The following is a 13,340-nucleotide window of genomic DNA, read 5'->3' on the forward strand; positions in this document are numbered from 1 at the left end:
CAGGTGGCTCCAGGCTGGAGCAGCACTCAGGAATATGTGTCAGGTACACACTGGGATCCCATGGAAAACTGACAGGCCGTGTGTTCTCCCAGCCACCCTCTGCAAGTGTCATGTTCCCCCATTTACTCCTGCTCTGAGCTCATTTCTGGCAGCACAGTGGCAGTGAATCCAGCAGGATTTAGCAGCTTGCCTGTCAGATCCACACCTCCCCTGCTGACCTCTGGCAGCTGGGAATGCTTAAGAAAACAAAACAAACCCACCAGACACAAAGGTGTTACTTAAACCCAGCTCTCAGGAACACCACCAGGAACCACAGAAAGGAGAGGCTGAAGGCTCTTCCCAGGGCTGCTGCTGCTGGCTGGGCTCCTGCCTCCCCTCAGAGCCTGAGCAGGAGGCAGCCCAGCAACCCTGGGAGAGGGCAACAGCCAGTGCTTGGCCCAGCAAAGTGAGTGGGCTGGTGTGCACAGCTGCTGAGGAAAGAGGCTGCAGGAACCCAGAGCTACCACGTACATAGAGCTACGAGTTCTGAACTAGGAAACAAAATCCATACACAGAAAACTCACAAACAAAAACCCACTCCACATACAAAAACTGGCTCTTCCATTGTACTGTAAAGAGGAAGTGCAAAAGAAAAAGCACTTCCTTCTCACTGGAACCCTGAAACTGAAGTGAAATGCTAAAAGCACAAAAAATATTTGTTGTAAAGCTAGCCAGAAACTTAGGAAGAAGTTTTGTCAGTACAAAAAGCAACGATAAGTAACATCCTGTTTCAAGAAATTGCCAGATTAGTCCAAAGGAGTCAAAATCCTTCAAGAAGTCTACAACCAAGAGCTACTTAGAGACATTTCTCCCCAGAGTCAATCCGGTGTCATTCGCATTTGAAAACAGGGAAGACCCTCCCATATTTGACACATTAAGTTTGTAAACAAGAAACAGCTACACATTTCTGGTAACTCTGTGGTAATGAGCAAGGCAAAAAACCCAATCACTGAGAACTCTGTGTTTCCACCCCCCAATTTACAGCTGAAAGAAAAATATTATGTTTAAATGTTCAGACTGCAATGACTGTTTGATTTCATCAGTTAAAAACTAATTTTTTAATTACAGCAGGATACACTCATATCACAAAGAGACAGTTATCAGACTGATAATAGTTTTCCCTTGGAAACCCATGGAACAAGATATATGCAGCTTTTTCTAAAAACCTCATGCAGGAAAGTTGCCTTCCAAGAGGTTTCTCACCTGATTTTTCACCAGAGGTACCAGATCCTCAGGAATATCACCCAATGGGTATGCACGGCCTGCCAAGCAGCAGCTACAGAAAAAGAGGGGAAAGGCTCTTTTTTGAGGCTTTTAATACAGCTGACATTAAAGACATTGAGAAGTCTTCATTTTTTTACTTAATTTTCATGAAATTCTCAATTTTAGGAGGCTGGAGTAATGCAGAAGGTAACTTCACAATCTTGCACAGACTCCAGAAAGGGGATTCACTAATGAATCCCTCCTGTGCAAGCTCCTGCAATTGACAGGGAACCCAGCAAGGAACAGCTGAGCTATCCCAAAAGGCAGGGCAGAACATGGCCTGCTACAAAACATGAGGCTACTGAGCCCTTGGTCAAGGAGCTCTGTGTCTCACACAAAACAAAACCAAATAGTGAAATTAAAAACCTGCATCAGCAGTAACTTGGGCTCTAAGCCTCCAACTTGACGCCTCCTATTCCTGCACACCACATGCAACAGGAAGGGATTTCAAATTTAAGTGAGCTGTAGTGGGTACCCACTGCTATTTTATACAATCTCTCAGAATATGAAGCTCCCAATAATGTTCTGCAACTACAGCAAGTTTAAAATCTGGTGCCACCACTAGACAACCCCTCACACTTTCTGAAGGACCTTACCTGATGTACACAAGCAGTTTGTTGCCCATCACCACCTGCTCATCTACAAAACAAAAATTATTCATCACCCTTTGTTCACCAAGACAAGAGGCAGAGATGCAGTTCTTCTCCCACAAAAACAGAGTTGATCACACAAAGTAGAGCAGCTTTACAAACAGTACTAGAACACTCTTCTGTTCTCCAAGCCCCTTATATTGGGTATGCATTCCCTTTTGCATCTCTTTGTTGGAAGTGACTAGGGATATTCAAAACACCAAGTATAAAAAGTGGAAACCTTAAAAAGGAAAGCATTCTGTACCTGTGAGAGACTTTCCAGCATTCAGTGGAGGAGCAATGACTTTGAACAGCTTCTGTAACAAGAAAAAAGGCAGTGCTCAAGCAGCTGGAAAAGCTCAAAGCAAAGAACCTGTGTGGTTTCAAAGCAGAGATCAGTGGGGTGTCTTCCCACAGAAACTCTTTATCACCATGTCTTCTAATTAACAGGCACAGAGGACTCCAAGACACTGCAAAAGATGCTTTTTACAGCTCATGTTATGAAAAAACAGCTTTCATTCCATTATCTCTAACCCTAAGCACAGGCCACACTAAAGCAAAGCAATGTTCAGCAGTCCCAGAGGTCAGTCAAAGCATAACCCATCAGCTCCACATCCTGTTCCTGTATATCCTGGAACAAACACTTCCACCACTCAGCAGGGTCACCAGAGCCTAGTTTGGGCATGTAGAATGAGGATTTGTCTAAACACTTGCCTCCAGAAAGCAAAGTTATTTATACTCATAGAGCTACTGCTCAGTTTTCAGAAGTCCTTTTTAAAATTATGACCACCTAAAGAGCCTCCATCCTTAGAAAAATCAAATGAGATTACAGCTGCTAAAACTTAGGCAGGCGAAGATTTTCCCATTCTAATGGTCCCAGCTCTCTATTTCAGCACTACTGAGAAAAGCACCAGCAGTGCTTCCATGGTGAAACACATTGGGGTTATAGAGCCATTGGCACATCCCCAGAATAACCAGCAGAACCAACAGGGCCTTCAGAGAGCCTGTGCTTCCTGCTGAGAGATCTCTTCCAAGTGCTCAGAACAAGGCCTGCCTCAAGCAAGGGCTGTTTCTGGCCTTTTGTATGAATTGTGCACATGCAGACTCCTTCAATAATCATGTTATTATCTTCTGCTGCTTTTCCTTTTTATTTTATTAACATAACTGTATTTCCTGCCCTAATTCTGCAGAGGATTTCTGCCTCAGCAGGGAATTTGGTGCTCTAAAGCACAGTAATTACAAATCATTTCTCTCCCATACTGCATCCAGTGCAATAAACTGCACATATCACACATGATTCGCCCCTTGAAATGGAAATGAGCAAGAAGGCAGAACACAGAGAATAAAATAAGGCTTTGGGTTTGAAATGCTGTTTCTCAGGAAGAATGTGTGCAGAACATCCCAGTGGGTGCAGGAGCAGCTCTCCTACCTCCATGGGGCTGATGAAGTCGTTCATGCCGCTGTTGTAGACGTAGATCATGGCATCGTACAGGCGGTTCTCCCAGCACAGCAGAACCACCTGCAAGGCACCAAAGCACAGGCCAGCTACACACCTGCTCCCAGCTCCCAGCTTTCCCACTCCCCAGGCCCTGTCCTGGCACTTCCATCATCCAAGAGTACAACTTAAAGCAGAATGAGAATGTCCACTTTCAGAACCACTCTCTCTGAAAACCCCAAACTCCTCAAAGGAGTGTTCAACTTAGCAAGCATGGAATCTCACTGTCTGGAGTCTAACATTCATATGAGGTTAAAGAATAAATTTTAAAAATCAAGCTCTTCAAAAACCTTGCTTGCAGCAGTCTGGCTCGGTTAGTGAATGATAACATCAAGTTTCCAAGCACTTCACCCTTGAAATGGAAAGCCATGGCATCAGAAACAGGACTGCTGAGCAGGAACCCCTCCCTGCTCCACTGTGCAGAATCAATTACCCGAGCTGACAAACACAACTCCAGCTTTCTGTGCTCCTGCAGCCTTTGGTGCCAGGTAAGGTACTCAGAATGGGAAAGAGTGACTGGGGATAACCCTGAAGGGTTTTCCAACATGTTCAGCTGCTGATGCATTAACCTAAGCCAGAACAAAAAGTGGGGGAACAAAACACAGCCACAGTGTACAATTCCCAACTCCCTGAATTTGATCCCAGGGACACAGGGAAACCCCACATACCATCCTACACTTAGAAGCACAAGATGTTGTAACTGCTGATTTATTCAGAGGAGCTCAATATGCAACACAACCACTCACCTGCTGGATGTCTAAACTGGTGATATCCATATGCACAATGCAGGCTTCCAAGTTTTCCAACCTGTTCTTGTCTTGGAAGTGAAGCAGCAAGTCTTTCATCACTTGAGCTGTGATTCCCATCAGCTTATCACTCAAGATATATGGCTCCAAGCACTCCAGAAAGATGCCTTTGGCTACAGAGTTCTCACTCATCTTGTCATATATCTGGTTAAATAACAGATCCCTAGGAGGAAGGAATTTAGTTATCAAATAATTTTTAATAAAATCTCCTTGCTTATCTACTTTCCTAGGGCTCCAAATTAAACTCCATTTCCTCTGTATTTCCCAGGCTCATGCCCTCTTCAGCTCCTGTACTGGGGCATAAATCAGCTATGGATGTTGCAGCAAAAAAAGTGCTGCTAGAAGGGAAGCAATGAGAATGACAGAAAAATCTATCAAGGCAGGTTCTTGGTTCAAAGCAACTTTTCTTCCTCAGCACATCAATGCAAATTTAAGAGACAGTTTTGGGTGAGCAGTGGGTTCCTAACTTCAGTACTGGTTTTTAGGCACTCCTCTGAACTGTGATGTGACATGGGCCATGGCATGATGTGATACAATTCCTCTACACCACATGGTGTCACAGGAAACAGCACTGGGGGCTACCTGGGGTGTGCCCTGGGGACAGGCCAGCAAGGCCAGACTTACATGCGCTGCAGCAGGAGACAGTAATCCACAATGACAGGCACCACATCCTGGGGAGCAAACACAACCAAGTTGTAGGGACTGACTGGCAAAAATCCTGCCAAGCAGCACATCCTGCAAAGCATGAAAGGCAGCCTGGCCAACACAGAGCAGAAACAATGAGGTATCTGACTCAGCTGGTGGCTGGCACAGTTACAGGTTTTCCATATGCTGATGCATATGGAAAAAAAGCTCTGCTGACACTCCTGCAGAGCACAGAGAGCACACGGGTTCTGCTCTGCCACCCACGATACCCAAGTCTGATTTTGTGAGGGCATACAACAGGTGAGAGGTGAGCTGAATCACAGCAAGGTTTTTTCAAAAATACACAAGTAATGTCTGAAGCAAAACAAAGTTAATTAAAAAAGCTAAAGGATTTCTACAAGAGTCCTCTGAAGCACCATACCTGAAAGTGCTGCTCCATAACCTGGATTTTTCCTTGGTCAGGACATTTCTTCAGAGTCCGATCGGTGTAATGGAGAAGGATTTCAACCATCTGAATTACAATAAATAAGAAAAGTCATTCAAATCCTCTACTGAGGATAGGATTGCTTGGTAGCACATTGCAGACTGGCTTGGGGCTTGGCAGCACTGTAAGCTCTGCTGTCCCATTCTGGGTATGAAGTGCTGTGGGCAGGAAGGAGAGGGCTGCAAGAGATGGTGGTGTGACAAAGGCACACAAGGGCCCAGAGGGATACTCAAGGTACTGAAAGCCCACACCAACTTTAACTGAGCACAGAGCTGGGCAGCCTATCCAACAGCCAGTTCTCAGGCTGGTGAGCACACCTGAAGCACAAGGCTCATCTGGGCCATGACTTTACCCAAAGCTTAAGTTAAAGTATATTACACAGCAAAACATAGATATCTGCAAATATAATAACAAGAACACAGCACAGCTAAATAATTATTGCAGTAAGTGTGTACTTTAAACACACCCCTCCCAGAAGCAAGTTCCTGTAAAAGCTGAACTGGATCAGTTGAAGAGTTATTCCATGTCCACATAAACACAGAGCAGTTTCCATCCTCAGAGTCAGCAAGTCACATACTGATGGACATGTGCCAAACAAAGGTCAGGGAACCCCAGAGTTGCCTACACAAAAGGTTTCTCTTCACTGTGAGGGGACCAGAGATCTCCAGGCCTGGATGAGAATGTCTCCTTTTGGATTGCTAATGCTGCAGATTTTACCCTCACCTCTACCCAAATGGTATTTCCAAGTTTTTTTCTAAAATTCTGCTCCTAATTTCAGCAAGAGAGGAACATGTTCATGTTCTAGAGTTAGTTGGATTAACTCAGGGAGGACAGAAACTGTTCCTTTCAGGAACTCAGTATCACAGCACACATGAAAATCCAGTTGGGAAGAGCTCAGGGACTCACTCTGTCAGCAATGACTGCTTTCCTCTTGCTCGTGTCCCCAGTCAAGCCTACAAAGAACGAGGGAATGAGGTGAAAACCAAAGCTTTTCTCATCTAAGCTACCAGCAGAAATTAAAAAAAAACTCCACAGTTCAGATGCTAACACAACTACCCAGGAGATGTAGAGGTCAGGATATGTAAATACACAGTTTTGTGTTCTACTTTTAGACCCCTCTTCTTCTAAAAGGTTTGTTCTCCTCACTTAAAGACAGTTCCAGCACAGGAATGGCAAGAACAGTTCTGAGTGCTGTTTAAAACTGAGAGAACAATTAATGGAGAGCTGTCAAAGACTGCACATAAGGGTAATTGCTGGAGGAGGTCTTGATGCAAATAAGCTGAATAAAGTGCACTAAAAGGGGAAAATATAAATGCCAAATCAAAAAGACAGTTTTTCATTATTCAAAGCATTGCAATCTGCTTTATTGTGCTATATCCATGCACTAAAACAAAACACATCTTCATATACCAGCAATTTCACAGCAGGATCCTGTCCTGGGAACCTGAAGCCCACTGTCAAAGCCATCAGAAGTTATTTGCTGTGAAATCAATGTGTCCAGTACAAATCTGACCACACAAGTGGCAGTCTCTGGCATAATTAACATATTTCTCAAGCAACCTCCTTTGTAGGAAATGCGGTGCCAGAAGCCAGCATGATTCTTTCAGTTCCTTGTACAGTCAGGGGAGAGTCCTGGATCAAAGCACCTGCTTGGCAGAGCTGACAGAGAATCACACTGGAAGATACCTGTGGGTCATGCATGGCCTTCAGGAATATTTTAGCAGGTTGGATATTCAACATCTGGATCTACCTCCTTCATGGCAAAGTGACAAAAGCATGGAGTCACACACAGATCAAGCCTGACTTTCATTTGAGTTGGTAAAAGGACTATAGCTTAAAAAATAAAAAAATCAACTGATTCCATATAAAGGTTGCTTCTGCCAAACTCAAAGCAACACATCCTATTTTCTCTTCTTAATTCAATGCAAATCTGTTTTCTTCCCCTAAAAAATGATTCCTGGATGTGCAGATATTTAAAACCATCCCCAGAGGTTTCAGTTAGAAGCAAACAAGTCCAAACTTACCTACAACAGCCTTTGCTTTACCTTCATAAAAGGACCAAGCAAGAGCCAGGGCATCTGTGAGACGTTCTTGTTTCAGAAGGTGGTCAACTCTCTAAAACAACAAGGAATACTGGACCTCAGAGTTACAGAAAAGATGATTCCCTCCCTTTAAGACTGGCATTTCCCAGTAGTGGCTCATGGCTCCTGACAGCAAGGCAACACAACACCTCAGAAGCTCTCACCACACTGCAGTAAAGGACAGGATCTCAAAGAGATTCTCTCCAATGGACATTTTCTGCTGGACTAGGAAATGTCAGGCCCCATACATTAAGTCCCTATGGAGGGACATTTTAAGTCAGGGGCTTGATGAATGAAGACCCCCAGCATTACTGACTTTGTCTGATAAACAAAGGATAAAAATTTTCTATTCCCCATCTTTGCCTAATCACTTGGAGCACAACAGCCTGGAGTGAACAACTCTGCCATGCTTTCAGCAAAGCAGGTACTCATCCTACCCCCTATTTTCTCCTGAGCTCACAGTCAGCAAGGACTGAAGATGATCACAAGTATTTTCTGCCTTAAGGAACCATTAACACCCAAGATCGAGCACCACTGGCCTTGGTATGATAGGTCAGTGTCAAAGAACTGTTTGAGAGAAGAAAGATTCCAGGTCTCAGCCCAGCATTCTGTCCTGCAGCAAGAACTGACTCTCAGCTTCACCCTCATCACCACACACTCAATTCAAACTCTCAGTTAAGTCCCCTGTGATACAGGCACAACTGCAACACAGCAGAAACCATATAGTAATTTAGAAAGGGGCTGTCTTAGAGCACAAATTGTGCTTGACTTCTGAATTCCAGGAAAATCTGTATGTGAAATCATGGATCAGAAAAAGACTCTTCATTACAGCTCACTAAACCAAATTCAGTGGTGAATGGCAGGAGACAAAACTAGCAGAGAGAAGCAGCCATAGTAGCTAAAATCTCAACAGAGCTCAACTGTTCATATCCTATAAAAGGTCCTGATACAATGTCATGTGAAGGAGTTTGTAATCACAGATGAGGACAACAACCCTAAAGCAACCTAAGCAAGAGGAAAAATGGTGAAGGTCACTGCTTAAAGGAGAAATATGAGACTGCAAAGAAATGGCTACCAGATCTCCTTGGGAATCAGTGCAGAAGCTGATTGTTGATTCACTGAAGCCTTCTACATATAGGCATAAGCTGAATTTACTACTGAAGTTTGCTGATGATCAATTGGGAGCGTGTGAGGTGAGACAGAAGAACAGAAAGACACGAGAGATAATGCCCCTGAAGCTGGAAACAGAAGAATGATGCTACTCAACAATATAAGCAACTTCCAGCAGAAATCAGTCTGGCTACAGGGCACCAGTGAATCTCCAGAGTGCCCAAGTCACTGACATCACATAGCCAAAGGAACAGAAAAATGAGATCCAAGGATGCATGAGAAATGACACATCTAGCAGAGACTGTGAAGAAGGGGTGACACTGTACATTGCACTTGTAAGACCTTACCCAGAGCAATATGTGGCAAACTTTGCCCATGCTCAAGAAACTGAGCACACAGGACACACAGCAAACAGGGACTACAAATAAAGAAAGGAATGGAAAGTAATCTCAAGAGAGAGCTGAAAGAGCTCTGCTTAGCCTTGCAAAACAAAGCCTGGGAGAAAACATGCACACACTGAATAAACATACTGCAAAGTGGTGATGCAGAAAGGGAAACAGCTGTTTGAGTCAAGGGAAAAGTACAACACAAGAACAGTTCTAAATAGATCACTAAGAACTTTAGTGTGGGCATTGACAGAGTTTCAGCTGTCAGGGAAATGATGTCCAAAAAAATCTTCAACCAACAAGGACCTAAAATCCTATGGATTTCTAGGTAGCCTTTGATGGATTTTATGATGCAGCTCCTGCTGGAGACAAACTCCAGTGAAGCAGATTCTCTTTCACTCCTGGCTGTTTGTGTGGCAGACACGAGCTTGCACACAGCTTGTGGAAGGCTCCATCACACACTCAGGTAAATCATGCACTGCACTAACAGAAGCTGACACACAGCAAGGCATGATGCCTTGTTTGGGAGAACAGGGTCTCATTCAGCCTGGGAATTCAGGCAAGCAGGAGTCCCAGTGTCCCCATGTAAACCAGTGTATCCACAGCACCAGCTCTGTGCAGCAATCAGGAATCCTGAACACAGGGCCCAGAAAATGCCTCACAAATGCTCCCTCCCTCCTTTGAGCTAGATTTAAGCAATTCAAGCCTAAGCTGTAGAGTGTCCCTCTCAACATACCTCTCTCCAGCTTCTCAATGTCATGACATGAACAGACTAGGAAAGAAAAAAAGAAATTGAAATTATTTACTGGCAGTTGCTCATGCAGCCTGTAGTACCCCACAGACCCACCACAGCATGCCAGTACAGATGACTAAAAAAGCATCCCTCAAGCAGTACAAATTGGAGCCCAGTTTTAGTTGCTGTCTTATTTTCTTCTGCTTATTCCCTAGCACATTTATAACACAGACAGAGCAGCTGAGGGCAGAGGCCATCTCAGTAAAGTAAGGCTAAGTTTACCCTGGAGCAGAATGAATCAGGATATTGTGAAACTACGACAATGTCTCACTCAGCCCATACCCTGGCTAAAAACAAATTACTGCACATTTCCTTCGCCCCACAACGTAAGTGCACAAAGAACCTTTTCCCAAAACACATCTCCACAGAAGAGAAATTGCCCTTTTCTAGAAGAGCTACCATCAACAGTGAATGCTCTGTATTTTTGTTGAAAAATCCCCCCACTTACCTTAGTTCCAAGGTAAAAGACCTGACCACCACAGCTGCTGATGGACTGGTAACAAGCTTTCTCTCCAACCAGTGCCTACAGGGAGAAAAGACACATGCAAGTGAAACTGCATTTTGGTTTTTTTTAAGATTTCCCAAACAACATAAACAGACTTCCAAGACCCTTTGCAATGCAGAAATCAAAATAAGGGTGGAGAAAGAACACCACAGATTTCTGGGCAGTAGCAAGCCAAAGAGCTCTGCTGTCACTCCCTCCTGCTTGTGAACTCAGCTTCAAGTCCTGCTGAGCTCTAGCTACCCAAAAATGATGAAGCAGGGCTCTGACTCTACCCTCAGGTGCCAAAAAGGTAATGGGGGCCCTTTCCTTGCCATCTGCTTCTTCACATACCTTCCTCAAGAGCAAACGTGTAGGGCACACAAATGGGAAGACAACTGTTCCAGTGAGAGTTGCTACAACAGCAGTTTGACTGCCAGCAACCAGTGCTCCAGTCTGTGGTGTATTAAGTAGAAAATCCTCTTAAAGAATAAAGCACATCAGCTTTTGTCCTAGACAGAGTATTCCAAAGCTTGGTAAAGGAAAAGCAGATCCTACAACCTTCAATGCACCAAAGGAAACAAGAGCTGTCTGTTAGCTGCCCACATCACCACCATGCCTGACTTCTGAGATGCTCCCAAAAGGCTTTTTCCCTCCAGGCTTCCATTTAGGGCCTACATCAAACCCAGCTGCAAACACAAAGAGGCCACCAGTGCCTACCAAGGCCTCGCTGACATTGCCCCCTGTGGCCAGAGACTTGAAGTGGCTGCTGTTGTAGACCAGCTGAACCTCTGAGATCTCGATGGTCTCCAGCTCCTCCTGGGTCTGACGGTCTATGACGTGCAGCTTCTCCACGCTGTCCAGCAGCACCGCTGTCCGTGAGTTGATCCACTGCAAAAGCACCAAATTCCACATCTCAGCAATGCATTCTCCATTACAGCCAAGGAAACAGGCTCTGGCCATATCCCTGAGCACTCCTACTGGGAATTCTAGGACAGCCAGTAGCTTACTTACTATACATGGCTGTCACGGACACATTTTATGAAAAATCCTTTTGTTAGGATTTTTTTCTCCTGAGAACCTGAGAGGCCTCAGAAACAAAATGTAAACAATAATTATCTGCTGCTGTGGAATGCAACAGGTGCATATTTGATTGGTCTCATGTGGTTGTTTTTAATTAATGGCTAATCACAGTCCAGCTATCTCAGACTCTCTGGTCAGTCACAAGATTTTATTATCATTCCATTCCCTCCTTTCCTTGCCAGCCTTCTGATGAACTCTTTTCTTCTATTCTTTTAGTATAGTTTTAATATAATATATAATAAAATAATAAATCAGCCTTCTGAAACATGGAGTCAAGATTCTCGTCCCTTCCTTCATCCTCAGACCCCTGCAAACACCACCACACGTGGCCCCTTCACAACTGCATACATGCATGACTCCAAAGGCAGAGATAATGAGGGTCCTTCTGCACAGAAATTACATGGAATCCTCACAGAAAACAGCTGTACACAGATGGCAATCCACCAGAGCCCTTGTCCCCTTGGCACACAGTTTATGCTCCAGCACATTTTCTATCCAGAGGCGTCAAAGCCAAGACAACTACACCACTGTTCACAGGTGGTTACCACACTGTGCTGGTTTTCCACAGTCCCAAGTGTAAGGACATTTTCAGTTAGTTATCACCAAATAAACACAGCCAAGAGCACAGAACTAAGGGCTACTGTGATACATTTACAAGGAAACTAGTGCAAAAAAATTTAACCATCTGCAGTCCTGAGACTTACAGTAAAGTTGATGAGATCATAGTGCAGATGAAGCTGCCTTTGCTTTGTGACATGTATTGCACCACTATCATCTCTCTTGACCTGAAAGAGAAAACAAACAAGGCTGACTTAGACTCAGACTTCCTTGAGCTCAGCCTCTCAGTTCCCACAGGGCACCACAGTGACTCCAAGAATCTTGAGCTCCCCCCATACAAGCATCTCAGCAAGGAAAGTTTAAACATGCATCCTTTTCTTTCTCCCCAGTTTTACCAAGAGAGATGAGAGAGGAGAAAGAGCATTCAATCCACACGTCTGGGTGCTAAACAAAGCTTGAGGCCCAACATGATAGCAGAGTTGGAAAACAAACTTGGCACTCCAAAGCCAAAATGCCAGATTTTCAGAAGCCTAGGTATTGCTCTCATACTGAAAGCAGCATGAAATTGTCTCCAGACAATAAGATCTGCACATGTAACTGCTGCAGATCTAAACAGGATGAGCACCATGCCCTCAAGTTACACATCAACAGGACTGAAAGACCCTTTCTTAGTGTTTTACAGAGTTTTTTTCCAGACTCGTCTTTTAAAGTAAAAACTAAGATGGTGTCTCAAATTCATGTGCTCTCCTGGAAAACAATCCACACACTTTTATCTCCAGTAGAAGCACACTGCAAATCAGTACCTGTGGAACAGGTAAATCCATTGCCTCCAGGCAAGGCACCACTGCAGCTGAAGAGCAGTGACCACCAGGCTGGTTTTCCCAAGCCAGTGGGAAGCTGCAGCTGTTCCAGCATGCTCAGCTATCACACTGTCACTGAGCTAGAGGCTCAACCCCTGACTGTGACCACCTGAAAGCAGCAGAGAACAGCCATGGCTCACCAGAAGGAAGTACACGACATCTCCTCGGCAGAAGGCAAGCATGGGGTTCACCGAGTTCTGCACGGCCACAAAGTGCCACGCCAGCAGGGGGACACTCGAAGGGTCCATCTGTCACACACAAAGCACAGCCACTGGGTAAGGCACACCTCAGCTCCAGGACATGTGGCTCCTCAGCTGCTTCTCACTTCTGCCTGTGTTTGGTACACACAGGGGCTGCAAAGCAAACTCCTGGCAGCAGTTTGGGCTCTTTGGTCCAGCCACACATTTAGGAGCCCTTGGCAAAGTGGACACCCAGACAGAACTCCACTGGTGTCTGAACTACTCAGGGTAGATCCAATCCCACATGGACACATGGACTACAACAAGCTGCAGCTTGATAATCCCCTTGTCTCCATTTTCCTAACATAACCCATCCCACATCTGCCCCCAGCTGCTTTTACAAGAGGAATTAGGCCATTGACCGGTGAAAGTGAATAATCAAGAGTTT

General features: G+C 44.7%; 1 protein-coding gene across 1 annotated transcript in view; it reads right to left on the reverse strand.

The window, feature by feature from the left end:
* Positions 1-13,340, reverse strand: part of VPS8 (VPS8 subunit of CORVET complex) — a 65,142-nt gene that overhangs the window by 36,941 nt on the left and 14,861 nt on the right. Inside the window, exons 12-25 of the mRNA XM_064720794.1 lie at positions 12,854-12,961; positions 12,000-12,080; positions 10,933-11,103; positions 10,180-10,254; positions 9,675-9,710; positions 7,386-7,476; positions 6,268-6,314; positions 5,299-5,388; positions 4,857-4,903; positions 4,173-4,395; positions 3,361-3,450; positions 2,197-2,248; positions 1,899-1,941; positions 1,243-1,315 (exon numbers count right to left, since the gene is read on the reverse strand). Coding sequence (XP_064576864.1) covers positions 1,243-1,315; positions 1,899-1,941; positions 2,197-2,248; positions 3,361-3,450; positions 4,173-4,395; positions 4,857-4,903; positions 5,299-5,388; positions 6,268-6,314; positions 7,386-7,476; positions 9,675-9,710; positions 10,180-10,254; positions 10,933-11,103; positions 12,000-12,080; positions 12,854-12,961 — 1,227 coding nt within the window. The remainder of the gene's footprint in view (positions 1-1,242; positions 1,316-1,898; positions 1,942-2,196; positions 2,249-3,360; positions 3,451-4,172; positions 4,396-4,856; positions 4,904-5,298; positions 5,389-6,267; positions 6,315-7,385; positions 7,477-9,674; positions 9,711-10,179; positions 10,255-10,932; positions 11,104-11,999; positions 12,081-12,853; positions 12,962-13,340) is intronic.

Source organism: Zonotrichia leucophrys, chromosome 9, assembly GCF_028769735.1.
Source record: "Zonotrichia leucophrys gambelii isolate GWCS_2022_RI chromosome 9, RI_Zleu_2.0, whole genome shotgun sequence".
NCBI classification, from domain to species: domain Eukaryota; kingdom Metazoa; phylum Chordata; class Aves; order Passeriformes; family Passerellidae; genus Zonotrichia; species Zonotrichia leucophrys.